General features: G+C 34.3%; 1 protein-coding gene across 1 annotated transcript; it reads right to left on the bottom strand.

Annotated features, from left to right (window-relative positions):
* Window positions 1–509: 509 nt before the first annotated feature.
* On the bottom strand, window positions 510–8,412 carry LOC144971554 (V-type proton ATPase 16 kDa proteolipid subunit c-like). Its single transcript, XM_078912576.1, has 3 exons — window positions 8,172–8,412; window positions 4,211–4,397; window positions 510–2,999 (listed from the first exon to the last, which is right to left on the bottom strand). Exons 1-3 carry the CDS (start codon window positions 8,251–8,253, stop codon window positions 2,795–2,797), a joined length of 474 nt encoding a protein of 157 aa, XP_078768702.1. The 5' UTR covers window positions 8,254–8,412; the 3' UTR covers window positions 510–2,794.
* Window positions 8,413–12,471: the final 4,059 nt, after the last annotated feature.

A 12,471-nucleotide genomic window follows, 5' to 3' on the forward strand; every position in this document is an offset into this window, starting at 1 on the left:
TTTTAAGGGTTTTACGGCGCTTGCAACACATTTAGGCTATATCAGCGCCAGTAAATAGGAAGAAAATGGGACAGTAAAAATTTCAAGCACCCAAGAAAAAGTAAGACATAGGGGAACTGGGAACAAATAGGGATCAGATGTAGATTCCAAGAGCATACCGCCAATGTACTTAGTTTGAGATCACCTTTAAGTCTCATCCGGACACAAGAACAAAATACAACAAAGAGGAATACCCTCAAATTTTTTACAAATCATATATTATAGATAGAAAACATAATAGAGTGCATAACAGAGAGATGATTTACAAGGAAAAAAAATATCTCCCAAAACAATAACTATGCATTTGACTGTTTCCCTCCCAGCCAGGACTCCAAGACAAAGACAGAAAGCATGTTGGAAAACAGATATAAGGGGACAGAAGACACATTATGTACCTCCCTGCCCACTATGGGGGGGTCAGGAACCTCACCCAGAATCTGTATTTTTAAAAACCACAAGAAAACAATATGTTAATATCATTCCAATTTTATTGACATAACGGCATGACAATATAATGTGATTCATACAGACTAATAGACAACATCAATCTTACTATGACCTACTCTTAACCATATGAAAAAGTTAAATTTAAAAGTTAATACCAATAACCTCTGAAACTATAAAACAAGCAAAACCTAAGCATAGACTATAATATATATGCTTCCCTCAAAAACAAAAGAAAAAAAAATTCCATCAAGGACTATCGATTTGTAACATAAATCGTACTTAATAATGGACATGTGCACATGCTATATGCACTTCATGTAGTCCATGATTTCGAATTATAAACCTACTGAACATTCAGATTTCAAAATGATTATGTTAAACAAACCTACAGTAAAGGAATCTAATGAATGCAAAAAAAAAGATACAATTAACTGGAATGCCAAAAGTCCCATCTGTATGACACAAAATAGAAAAAAAAATATGTACATACACAAACAAATCAATCAGGAATGAGTTTGCTCTGATTATGTGTTATCATATATTGATAAAAACATATTTAATTTTCATTCTGAATATTAATAATATCATAGGAAAATTAAGCTTTAAGGACTAATTCGATACAGGTAACATAACAATTGAAGAAATAGATTTTTCCTAAGCCTTGAAATCATTTGACTTTGAATACAAAAATGCTAAAAGTAAAAGTTCTAGGAGTTCTAAATAAAGTGTGAACTAAAGCTTACTTATAATTATGTAGTTATCAACTAGGGGAGCTTTGGAAATTTCACCAAAAAAAAAAAATCATATCTACAAATACACGACTTTAATCCACCATTCGTGCAAACATACAATTCATTCTGTCAGTCAAATAAATATGCTCATTTCATAATAAATAGGAATCTAAATATTCAACTGTACAAGTCATTTAAGAAAAGTATCTACAACAGAAAATGCACAGATATCTTTTGTTTAAAAAAAAAAAGAAGTAAAATCTACAGACAGGATACTGATGAATAGGTATGGAGACATAAAGAAATGAAGGGGAAAAGAAATATATCAATGTGACTAACACAATCCACAATACAAAAGATTTTGTAATCACCCCTTCAACTGTTCTGGAAATAAATTTTTGTCATGCACTGTTCTTAATCTTTATTAAAACAAAAATATGAATATGAAATGTAAGCATTCAAACAAATAAAACAAATTAAAGCTTTTTGTGCTTCGAAAACCTCAACTTCATTAAACACACCAAATTTAATAAAAACTTACGCACTTTGATGATGATGAAATCAAATTTCTAACTGCGTATTAATCTTTAGCTTCAATGATCATCGTGGAGTTAAATAAGATGAAGGTACAATAAATGCAATAATGAAACGATACACGCAGCATAGTAATGTATAATTGGAAATTTTCCAAATCTTTTTTCTTTTCTCTGAATCTACTTCTCACCAAGTGAGCAAATCCCATAATTCAGTGGGGATCAAAATAGGAATAACTTAGTGCAGCTTTGAATACAGGCAATACAAATGAGGTACAATGCACTGGGCTGTACTATGAGCTTTTGGTTTGATCTCACAAAATTATGCAATCGTGAAGGGGGAGTTAATACAAGGGTCATATACAGATACTAACAAAATGAAAAGACGAAAAAGACTTTAATGAAGATTTTCACCATTTTACCTAAAACATGCACTGGCCAACGCAGACAGTCACAGCCATTTTTTAAACTTTACTTTAATGTCAGTTTGGCACAAAACTTAAGCTTTTGTTTACAGCCATTCACATAAAGAATTCAAAATCATGAAACCAGATCATACATTATATTGGCAAATTTCATCCTTAAAATCTGTAAACAGATTCCATTTGGTGTGTGTAAAAATAAATGTTTTACATAAGTAAGAAAATTAAACAAAACAAATTTGACCTTACCAATGAAATTAAGGTGAAAACTCATGGACTAGATTAGATCCAAGAAATCTTTTTTTTTTTAACCCTAAAAGAAAGCAACGCATGTTTCAGAATTCACTTTCCTGCTTTCCATAAGTTTTTTTTTTGCATTCAACATTTTTCAAAAAATGAAAAAAAGACCAATTTTTTTAAATTGCTTTCTTCTACTGTTTAATAACCATTTTAACACCGTCAGGTATTCATTGACCAATTACACTGATAAAAAAAAAGATTTGTGTTCTAACAACTACATGAAGGAAGAATTTTCAAAAATCACGAATACTTAACCTAAATAAGATTTCCAAAATTCCTATTGGAGGGTGTGATTTATTACCTCAATATTTAATTAAGACATCTATTTCACCGACAAAATAAGTGCAACAATGAGCCCATATAGACCCAAGACTTCAGCGAAAATCAAAATAAGGATCATTCCCACAAACAACCTGGGCTGTTGAGCAGTACCCCTGACACCAGCATCACCAACTATTCCAATAGCAAATCCAGCAGCCATTCCACTAAGTCCTACACTGAGACCAGCACCAAGATGAAAGAAGCTCCTGAAATTTGAACAAAAAAAATTCATTTTTTTAAAAATGAAAAAATAATAAAAACAAATATTGGTTTTAAAAAATGACACCCATTCGCACCGGCACCATTAGATCCTGTCGTCTAGGTATTCCATGAAGGAATATAAATAACCCACCAAACAGGATACCTGATGTCAACAGGAATCGCCCATGTTGTCCCAGTGAGCAAACTGGGAGTTTATAATCTTGCACAAGAAAAAATACGAAAGTGCCTAAAGCTCAAACCTCGGGACCTTCCGGATCACAGTGATAAAGGGGAAACCCGAAACGTCCACAGTATCTGTCATCTAATAAATTTAAGCTTAAAATTTAACACTTATCGTTATATTTTCCTTTGAGCTTCAAGCAGCAACATTTTCGTTAATTAACCAGCACCGCCAAACGGAGGTGCATAAAAACGCCACCAAATAAAAATGACTGCGAGTGTATCAATTTTGATTAAATTTGGCAGAGATCTAATTAATTGTCTATTGATGTATCAAGTATAATTAAAATGTATTTGGGCTCGCGTCTGAATAGTCTCCCATGGCGATTAGGACTCAATCTCCAATGTATGTGCACAAACACATGGAGGGGGGTGGGGGGATGATAGACACAGTGCAGTAGGCAGAGGGTGGAACTGATAAGGAAATAGAAGAAGAGTTCAGAAGAAAAACAGACTGATTCAGCTCATAACCCCTGCTTCGGACCGTAGAAGGATTGTTGCCTAACACTATCAGAATATGGACCTCCAGTTGATCAATGATTTTGTCTTTCTCGTCAAATAAAGCAGGTTTAGACTACCTGTTGATAGTTACTAGAATTGTAATTTTGATTTGCTTTAACTTCATGTAACTATCAATATTTAAATTTTTTTTTTTTTTAATTTCTTAAAATCTATATAGCCACGGGAGACTATTCAGACTCGAGTCTGAATAGCCACAGCCGATCTGCAATGTTTAACAATTATCATTCAGCTTGTTACTGGAGGTGGCCAACAATGTCCTTGGTGAGCATCAAATGCTATCACCCTTAAATCACAGAAAAGGATACATATCCACCTAGCTTCCTCTTAACCGTTGCCTTTAAACAACCAATATACAATTGCAACCACCAACAATTCATAGTCCAACTGATTATTTGTAGAACTATAAATCCTAAATCCTTAACAAAATATATATAGAAAGTTATTAAATACTCACTTGGAAAGTGCATAGTTTTCAGTGGGCATACCCTGAATGATTACAACAGCAACCACCAGGCCGTAGATGGCAACAATACCAGCCATGACCACTGGAATGACGGATTTCATAATCATTTCAGGCTTCATAACAGCCATGGCAGAGATACCAGTGCCAGACTTGGCAGTCCCGTAAGCAGCACCAAGGGCTGTAAAATAGAGAAAAATATCAAATTAAAAATATATTATTGATAAATCATTCCAACAAGAAAATTGTCTATAAGGTCTATTTAGAATTTTTTTAAAAGAAAGAAAGAAAGACCAAGGGATAACTCTGACACCAGCTGCACTGGAAAATAAGGACAAGTTCCTTGCCCAATGAAAAAATCGGTCATGACAACAGGGCTCCAGTCTTAGTCCTCTAGATACAAGTAATAATCATCGGAAGGACTTCTGTAGTTTCACATCTAAAGACTAAAGAGGGGATTATTTGAGCGGGCTAATAAAAAGGATGGGGATGGCATTTGTATGGGAAAAGAAATAAATACTGATATTAAACTCAACTAATTCTTACACTATTATTATTATTTATTATATGTATTATTATTATCAAAAACTTTAATGTGTTGATCTCGGTGTATCTGAAATTGAAGAGCATACACAAAAAAAAGCATGGCAAATAAATCAAATGAAATAATAATTGCCAAAATTAGGGCTCGAGCCAACATTCTCCAAGTCCGAAGTCAGAATCAGTTGATAATTGGATGTGAGAATTTTGTGTTTCTACTAATATAAGTTAGTAATTTTACACATCAAGGGGTGGAGGGAAGGGGGAAAGACCCCTAACACTCTAGATCCTAAAAAATAAATTTTAAAGTCATAAATTTCCAAAATCGTTGTACTAAGTTTTCCTTTACCACTATTTTTATAAAATATTGTGGTGGCCTGACAATTCCTTCAAAATTTATTGAGCTGTCTGCTCTAATATGCATTATCTTTAAAAAAATACAGAGATAAGACAAATTGGCCAATTTGGCCCTAGCTTTTTATTTTTTTAAAATTTAATCAGACAAGCAAATATTTTATAAGAAACTCAGTCTCGTAAACCTTCCCCGAAAGTAGCTTATATTTGCACCAACTGTCACTCACAAAGATTGAAATTGTCACAGGGTGTGAAATATTTTCAGCCCATTATCATACCTTGCATCCTCTCCCATTTAAATGAGAAGAAATGGGAATGGAACCAAATCAAATAAAACTCCCCATCTAAAGTATCTTCACGTTTCTTTTTGATTTGAAATTTGATGCCAAACTCAAACCAAACGTGCCAAAATAAGTTATATTCACGCTTCTAAAAATATCAGACCCTTAGTCCTACCTAATGACTAATGGCAATAAATGAGTAAAGTATGGGAGTTCGGTATTCAGTAAAAATGAGTCATGCAATGCCATGACTATGACAAAAAAAAAAATGAGCAGTAAAAGTAAAATTCAGTAACAACTGCTGACTGGATAACATCTAAGGAAGTCGACAACAAGAGAATAACGAGATTGACAATAGGACTATGATTAAGAATGTTACACAGCATCATACTTTTAGCAACCCTTGTCCTTTTACTTTTACTTTTAGGATTTTTGGGTTAGAGGACCAGAGGTTATGTATAGGGCTGTCATTATTCCCAGACGCCTGTCTGGGGATAATAAAAATTCGTTATCCCCAGACACCTGTCTGGGGATACTATCCCCAGACGCATGTAGCAAGTGGGCAGAAAGATTTTATGCAAAATACCAAACTAGGTGTGAAAAATACCAAATATTCTGGAAAAAATACTAGTGGTTGTGTCCCAAAACAGTTAATATATCAAGTGATATTTAACACAAGATGAAAGTAAATAGTGATCAAATGTCAAATCCAGCTCTTTTTAAAAAAATATTTTAAAGCAAATGGATCAATGAAATTTCTTTTGTTACTTTGATCTGAAAACGCCAAACTGGCAATTCGACTTTTTATTTTCAACCAGGAAGAAAGTTGTTAATCATCAAATCTGTTCATAGTCCACCAACCATTTAAATTTTCATTACCTACCTACCTGTTAACTTTATTGATCATCTCTTGTTTCTATAATTTGCTCATTCTGGCCACAATTTTGGGGACGACCAGGAATAATTTTTATGTCGCGGACGAATTCCTTGGCCATGGTGTTGTTCGCCCCAAAGCCCAAAACCCACACCTGTTATTTTCCTGTCTGCTTCGCACAAGACAATACAATTTAGTATCACACGTCTACAAAACTAGATCCAACAACATATTTTTATTCGAATCAGAGATGAAAATAACTACCAAAAACAAGGAAGCAAAAATGGTGGAAATATGTTTAGCTCAAATATGAATTTAAAATATTCCGATAGCGGTGTGGATAGGCAGCTCAGTGGGTTAAGCCACCTTTCATTTTACTCCTTTTAGCTGCACAGATTCGACCCAGTCGCGACCGCCCCCCCCCCCCCCCCCCCCCCACACACACACACGCACACATTTTTTTTTTTTTTTTACTTTTTCTTTCTTTCTTCCCAATTGATTTTCATTGTTTTCACTTTTGTTCCGAGTTCCGAGCAAGAGTTTTTTCTTTAAATCAGTTGAATTTTTTATTTCTCCGATAATATTATTTCATTATTTAATTTGCTCTAGATCTATTATTGTTTTTTTTTTTGTTTTGGTCAAATAATAATAATAATAAATAATAATAATAATAATAATAATAATAATAATAATAATAATAATTGTAATATTTGTTATTATTATTACTATTACCATCATAATCATTATTATATTATTATCAATAATAATATTATTTTAATTATTAATACTCTTATTATCATACTATTACTATTATTATTATTATTATTATTATTATTATTATTATTCCCTGCTCCGAGGGAAATCTCTTTCTTTTTTTTTTTTTTTATATTTTGACCTAAACTTTGTTTGCTAAACCTTTATGTAAATGTTCCGTTTCTGAGCATGAATTTCTTAAATTGTTTTTATTTTTAAAACAATTATTGTTGTTTTTTTTTCTCCTCTATCTGACCATTTGGTCGCTCTCTGAATATTTCTGTTTGTTTGCTTTTTAATTATTTATTCTTTTTAGACACTATTTGAGATCGGAGTGGGGACGAATATATTTGCTAGAAACTAGAAAAAAACAAGAGAGAGAGAGAGAGAGAGAGAGAGAGAGAGAGAGAGAGAGAGTTTAATAATAAAAAAATAAGAGGTGGGGGGAGGATGGATGGGACATTTATCCCTTTCAACGTTCTGTAAAAAGAAGACGGAATTTAAAAAAAAAAAAAAAAAAAGGGACGTTACCAGGATTCGAACCCACAACGTCGATTATGGTCAAAATTCCAGGGCAGACGACTAAACCATTCGGCCATGACACCCACTTCGAAGTCGACGCACATTGTGTATATGTAGTAACAACTGATTTTGATGTTGGTTAATTTTATGTTTTTATAGATATTTTAGTAACTTTCCTTATTTCTATGTGCATCTGGAAACATTCCATATTCTGGAATGTGGATAATTGTTTAAAAGAGCGGAGTTTCAAATATTAATATGCGTCTGGGGATAATGAAAATTCGTTATCCCCAGACAGGTGTCTGGGGATAACAAATTTTTATTATCCCCAGACAGGTGTCTGGGGATAATCACAGCGTATGTAGTATAGGCATAGGGCAAGGCTGAAGCGGGAGAGGAACAGGCCTAGGAAATCAGTACAGCAAGTTGGAATATAAGATTAATAACGACAGGGCTTGCATTTTAAAAGAAACAGTATTTCCGTCCTTATATACCAAATTTATAAAATTTTAATTGAAACTGTCTTGAGGACAAAATCAACAAGTGGATATTTTTCATGCAACGGACCACTTGGTGAAGTCTTATTTTGTGTATTCTCGATCACGACCACGAATCAACACAAAGAACTCACCACAAAATGACATCGCAGCAGTCACTCCCATAACTCCAAAAAACGGGGAGTAAGGAGGAGCATCCATGTTGTAGTCTGCCATTGTGAATTTGTTGTCTAAATATTGGAAGTAAGTTAGAAAATTTAATGTAAAATTTATGCAAGATGTCTAGTCTCCCGGTTCTCAGTGGTGTAGCTAGTCGTGAGTGACGTATTTGTCATATGATCATGTGACTCTCACAAGATTTTTCACGTTGCATTCATTATTTCTATTGGTTGGATTGTCGGCTTCGTCCAATGAGAATAATCGTTACTAAAAGTCTGCAGTATTCATTGTTTCCGTTTTCTCTTTCGTGATATCAAAAACTTGGAACGAATGAGACTTCCTAAATATTTCACGATTCAAAAGTAGTTGCGTTATTTATTTAATTTTTATAGAGAACTAAGAAAGAAATAAAAGGCCCCAGTACCCGAGAATGGACAAGATTTGTTTTTTTATATTTTTTTTTACTATTAACATTTGTTAGCATAAAAAGGGTGATGCCTAACTTTAACAGAGATTTTACTAAGTCTGATAACCGAAAGCTATTTTATGAGCATTTTATCAGTGTTTGTGATTAGCAGATAACACTGGTTCTACGTGCTTCCACTACAACAATGAGACCATAATAATTTGGGGAATTAGACTTGTAAAGTAGTAGGTTAGGCGAAGCAGATGTTCTTTCAAATGTGTAAAAAAAAATAATCAGGCCCTTAATGAATAATGACTGTCACGTGCTCAAATAGTGTAGATTTCCTAAATTGCTTCATAAGCATGTGTGAAAAGAATGGATACATGACCACAGAATATTTATTTATCACTGAGGTCGTCTCTCTCTCTCTCTCTCTCTCTCTCTCTCTCTCTCTCTCTCTCTCTCTCTCTCTCTCTCTCTCTCTCTCTCTCTCGCAAACACACACACACACGAGAACAAACCCAGAGCGTGAGAGTGAGATAGTGTGTGTGCGTTGTGTGTGTGTGTGTGTGTGTGTGTGTGTGTGTGTGAGTGTGCTTGCATGTGTTTGTGTGTGTGTGTGACTGAGAAAGAGAGAGAGAGAGACAGGGAGAGGGGGGGAGGCGGGGGACTTGATGTTGCAGGGAGACCATAAGTTATTTGAAGTCTCCAAAAACAAAAAAAATGTAGTTTTCATTGTTAAAATAACTTTATGTGTGGGAAATTTGTCTTCGGAGGAATGAGATACAATGTTCCAAGTCCAGACTATAGGTATACGATATGAAGTGTCCTTTTCAACAAGATTAATTGAACATAGATGAATCTACAGTCCTGCAGTTGAAGCCGATAAATTCGTAAGTCTGCCGAAGTTTTCTTAACACTAGTCCGGTCCGCGTAAGTGACCATTGCTGTTCCAGATCGTGAACATTGCGAACGTTGGAAAAGGGTGTTTGGGGAGGGAGACAGGTCGGAAGACGTCGTTTATCTGGCCCCGCGGTTTTTGCACAGCTTGCGGCCGCAAAATTAGGGCAAATTTTCTGATTTGCATTGCAACCGCAAAATCTGCACGTTTTGCAAATTTTTGACAAATTCTTTGATTATTTTTTTTTTTAATTCGAATATGACCTTTCATTTAAGTTAAATAAAAGGTCATATCCGAATGTTTAAACTTCTATAAAACAATTTCCTTGACAGTAATTTTTTATTGTAATTTTGTTTACCCAACTTTGTGCCTATTTCCAAATCAGCATAATTTCTGGAAACATTTGCCATTTCTTTGTCCCATAATTTTGAGTTTGAAATTGGGTAATTCCGCGGGGGTATTTTATTACACCAATGTAATAGGCGTGATACAACATATTTAGAAACCTGCAGTTTTTTTTCAAAATTTACTTATTTTCTTTGTTCAAAAAACCGCGGGGTCAGGTTTCTTCAAAAGTCAACAGAACAAAGATCGTTACATTTACCCTGAGGCTATTTTGGTCCTTCACTGCCATGTGCGTAGGTAGATTTTCAAGTCCTACACTTCTTTCATCTATGCATAGAAGGACAGAGACGCAAGCCGCGCCGCTCATTAGGTCGATATTATTGAAAAATTGAGCTTTTATATAGCGCAATATCCACTAAATGTGCTCAAAGCGCTTTACAAGGTGTCCCTGGTCAACAGCAACATTTAACATGTAGGACGGGACATAACGCCTATTAGGCGATATTACAATTTTTCGGACAAAGACAATGCTGTTTCACGGCAGGTACTCATTTTACAGCTGAGTACGGTGAGAGAATATGAGTAAAGAGTCTTTGCCAAGGACTCAACTATGCGCCGAGCGCGAGGCTCGAACCCAGGACCTTCCGATCCGAAAGCGAGTGTCATACGACTAGACCACATAGCCGCACAATATTATTGTACATTTAATGTATGCTCTAGATGGTATCCATATTGTAAAAACTATTGAAAACACCCAAAGCATAGCCGCGCGATTAGCCATAATAATATTATTGTCGAAAGAAAGAATAACTTTCTTTTTTTTCTGTGGAAAATTACAGACTTTTTGACGGCAGTTCTTAACAGACTTTGAAGCAAAAATTCAGCCATAAACAACCAAGATAGCATTTTTTAAAAATTAGATAACTGCCTCACCACAACGACAAATTCCGTCGATCTTTCGAAAGTCCGAATTAGAACAGCTTTTTCCCTCGAACAAAAACGCGTTGGAATGACCCCAAACAATGTCAATTTGTTTTTCATAATTTTTGCACGGAAACGCCACTGTTTTTCATTGTTGTTTGTTGTTTTGAATATTAAGTTGGTGTTGCTGTTATTTATATTTTTTATTTATTTTGTTGTTGCTGTTTCAATCCAGTGGAATTGGAATTACTACTACTACTACTACTACTACTACTACTACTACTACTACTACTACTACTACTACTACTACTACTACTACTACTACTACTACTACTACTACTACTACTAATACTACTACCACCACCTACTACTACTACTACTACTACTACTACTACTACTACTACTACTACTACTACTACTACTACTACCACTACTACTACTACTACCACCACTACTAATACTACTACTACTACTACTAGTACTACTGCTGCTGCTGCTGCTGCTGCTACTACTACTACTACTACTACTACTACTAATAATAATAATAATAATAATAATAATAATAATAATAATAATAATAATACTATAATAATAATAATAATAATAATAATAATAATAATAATAATAATAATAATAATAATAATAATAATAATAATAATAATAATAATAATATCATTATTATCACTTATCACCATCATTATCATGATCATCATTTTGGAAATAATTTATTACTTTCGCGGTCTAACTGGAAAAACAAAAACAACCTGAGAAAGGCTAACAACTGCAAAGCAGCGCCGTGCACGCGAATTAAAAAGGGGCAAATTCCTTGTTCAAAGAGAACAAAAAGCCCGAGATGCCGATAGCGGGACTCGAACCTGTGCCTCTTGGTATAAGTGCAATGCCTTATCCACTTTTCCATATCGCCCCCGATGGCAAAAGCGTTTTGGTATTACTAATTAATGTGGATATTTATAACATTGAAATTTTTATTTTACTGTCATTTATACTATGCTATTAGCTAAAATAATCATAACACCCGCAAACCGAATCTAACGCACCAACACACGTAACACACGTTTATGCTATAGTCTGATTGATATAAATTATTGAGATCATTGAAATGACTGTCTAAAAACAATAAAAAAAGAGCTGAGTGACGTCGATTTCGTTTCTTCTTTTGGAATTGATATTATCTGTCTATCAATCTATACTATATTACCTACGTAATCGTGACCACAGTCATCGTTTACTTATTTGCAGATACAGTCTGATAGCCCAAATTGTTGTGGGCTCATTGTTGTTATGAAAATAGTTTCAAACCCACGCAAAATATTGACCATTAAACTTTTAATTCAAGGCCTTAATTGTGTTCTTTTATAAGACCTGCTAATAATATATTTTCTTCAAGTAGTTCTCTCCTGTTAGCTCACGTTAGTTTTCTGTCCCTCAACACGAGTAAGCGCCCCATTACAGCAGCCACCTATCTCTCTACCCATCGTGTAAGTAATAATCAAAGATCTATTGTTTCTGCTTTAGACAGAGCAAAAGAAAATGGATGGAATGTTTCAAATACATAAGTAAATCTGCCGAGGCAGTCTTGTCTGACGACTGCTGAGGAAGGCAGATCCATTCATTCACCCATGGCTTTTCCGCTGTAGTTTTTTAAAGGATTGTCGTAAGGTAAATAATTCTGATGCTTCCC

This window comes from Berghia stephanieae, chromosome 4 (assembly GCF_034508935.2).
Source record: "Berghia stephanieae isolate SIO BIC M18660-M18661 chromosome 4, UCSD_Bste_1.3, whole genome shotgun sequence".
NCBI classification, from domain to species: Eukaryota; Metazoa; Mollusca; class Gastropoda; order Nudibranchia; family Aeolidiidae; genus Berghia; species Berghia stephanieae.

Bases quoted from the DNA above. Each gene is read 5' to 3' on its own strand.
- LOC144971554 (XM_078912576.1), bottom strand. From the start codon at position 8,253: ATGGCAGACTACAACATGGATGCTCCTCCTTACTCCCCGTTTTTTGGA. The intron at 4,398-8,171 runs GTGAGTTCTTTG...TCTATTTTACAG, and splicing joins TGCTGCGATGTCATTTTGTG to CCCTTGGTGCTGCTTACGGG. The intron at 3,000-4,210 runs GTGAGTATTTAA...TTCAAATTTCAG, and splicing joins GAAAACTATGCACTTTCCAA to GAGCTTCTTTCATCTTGGTG.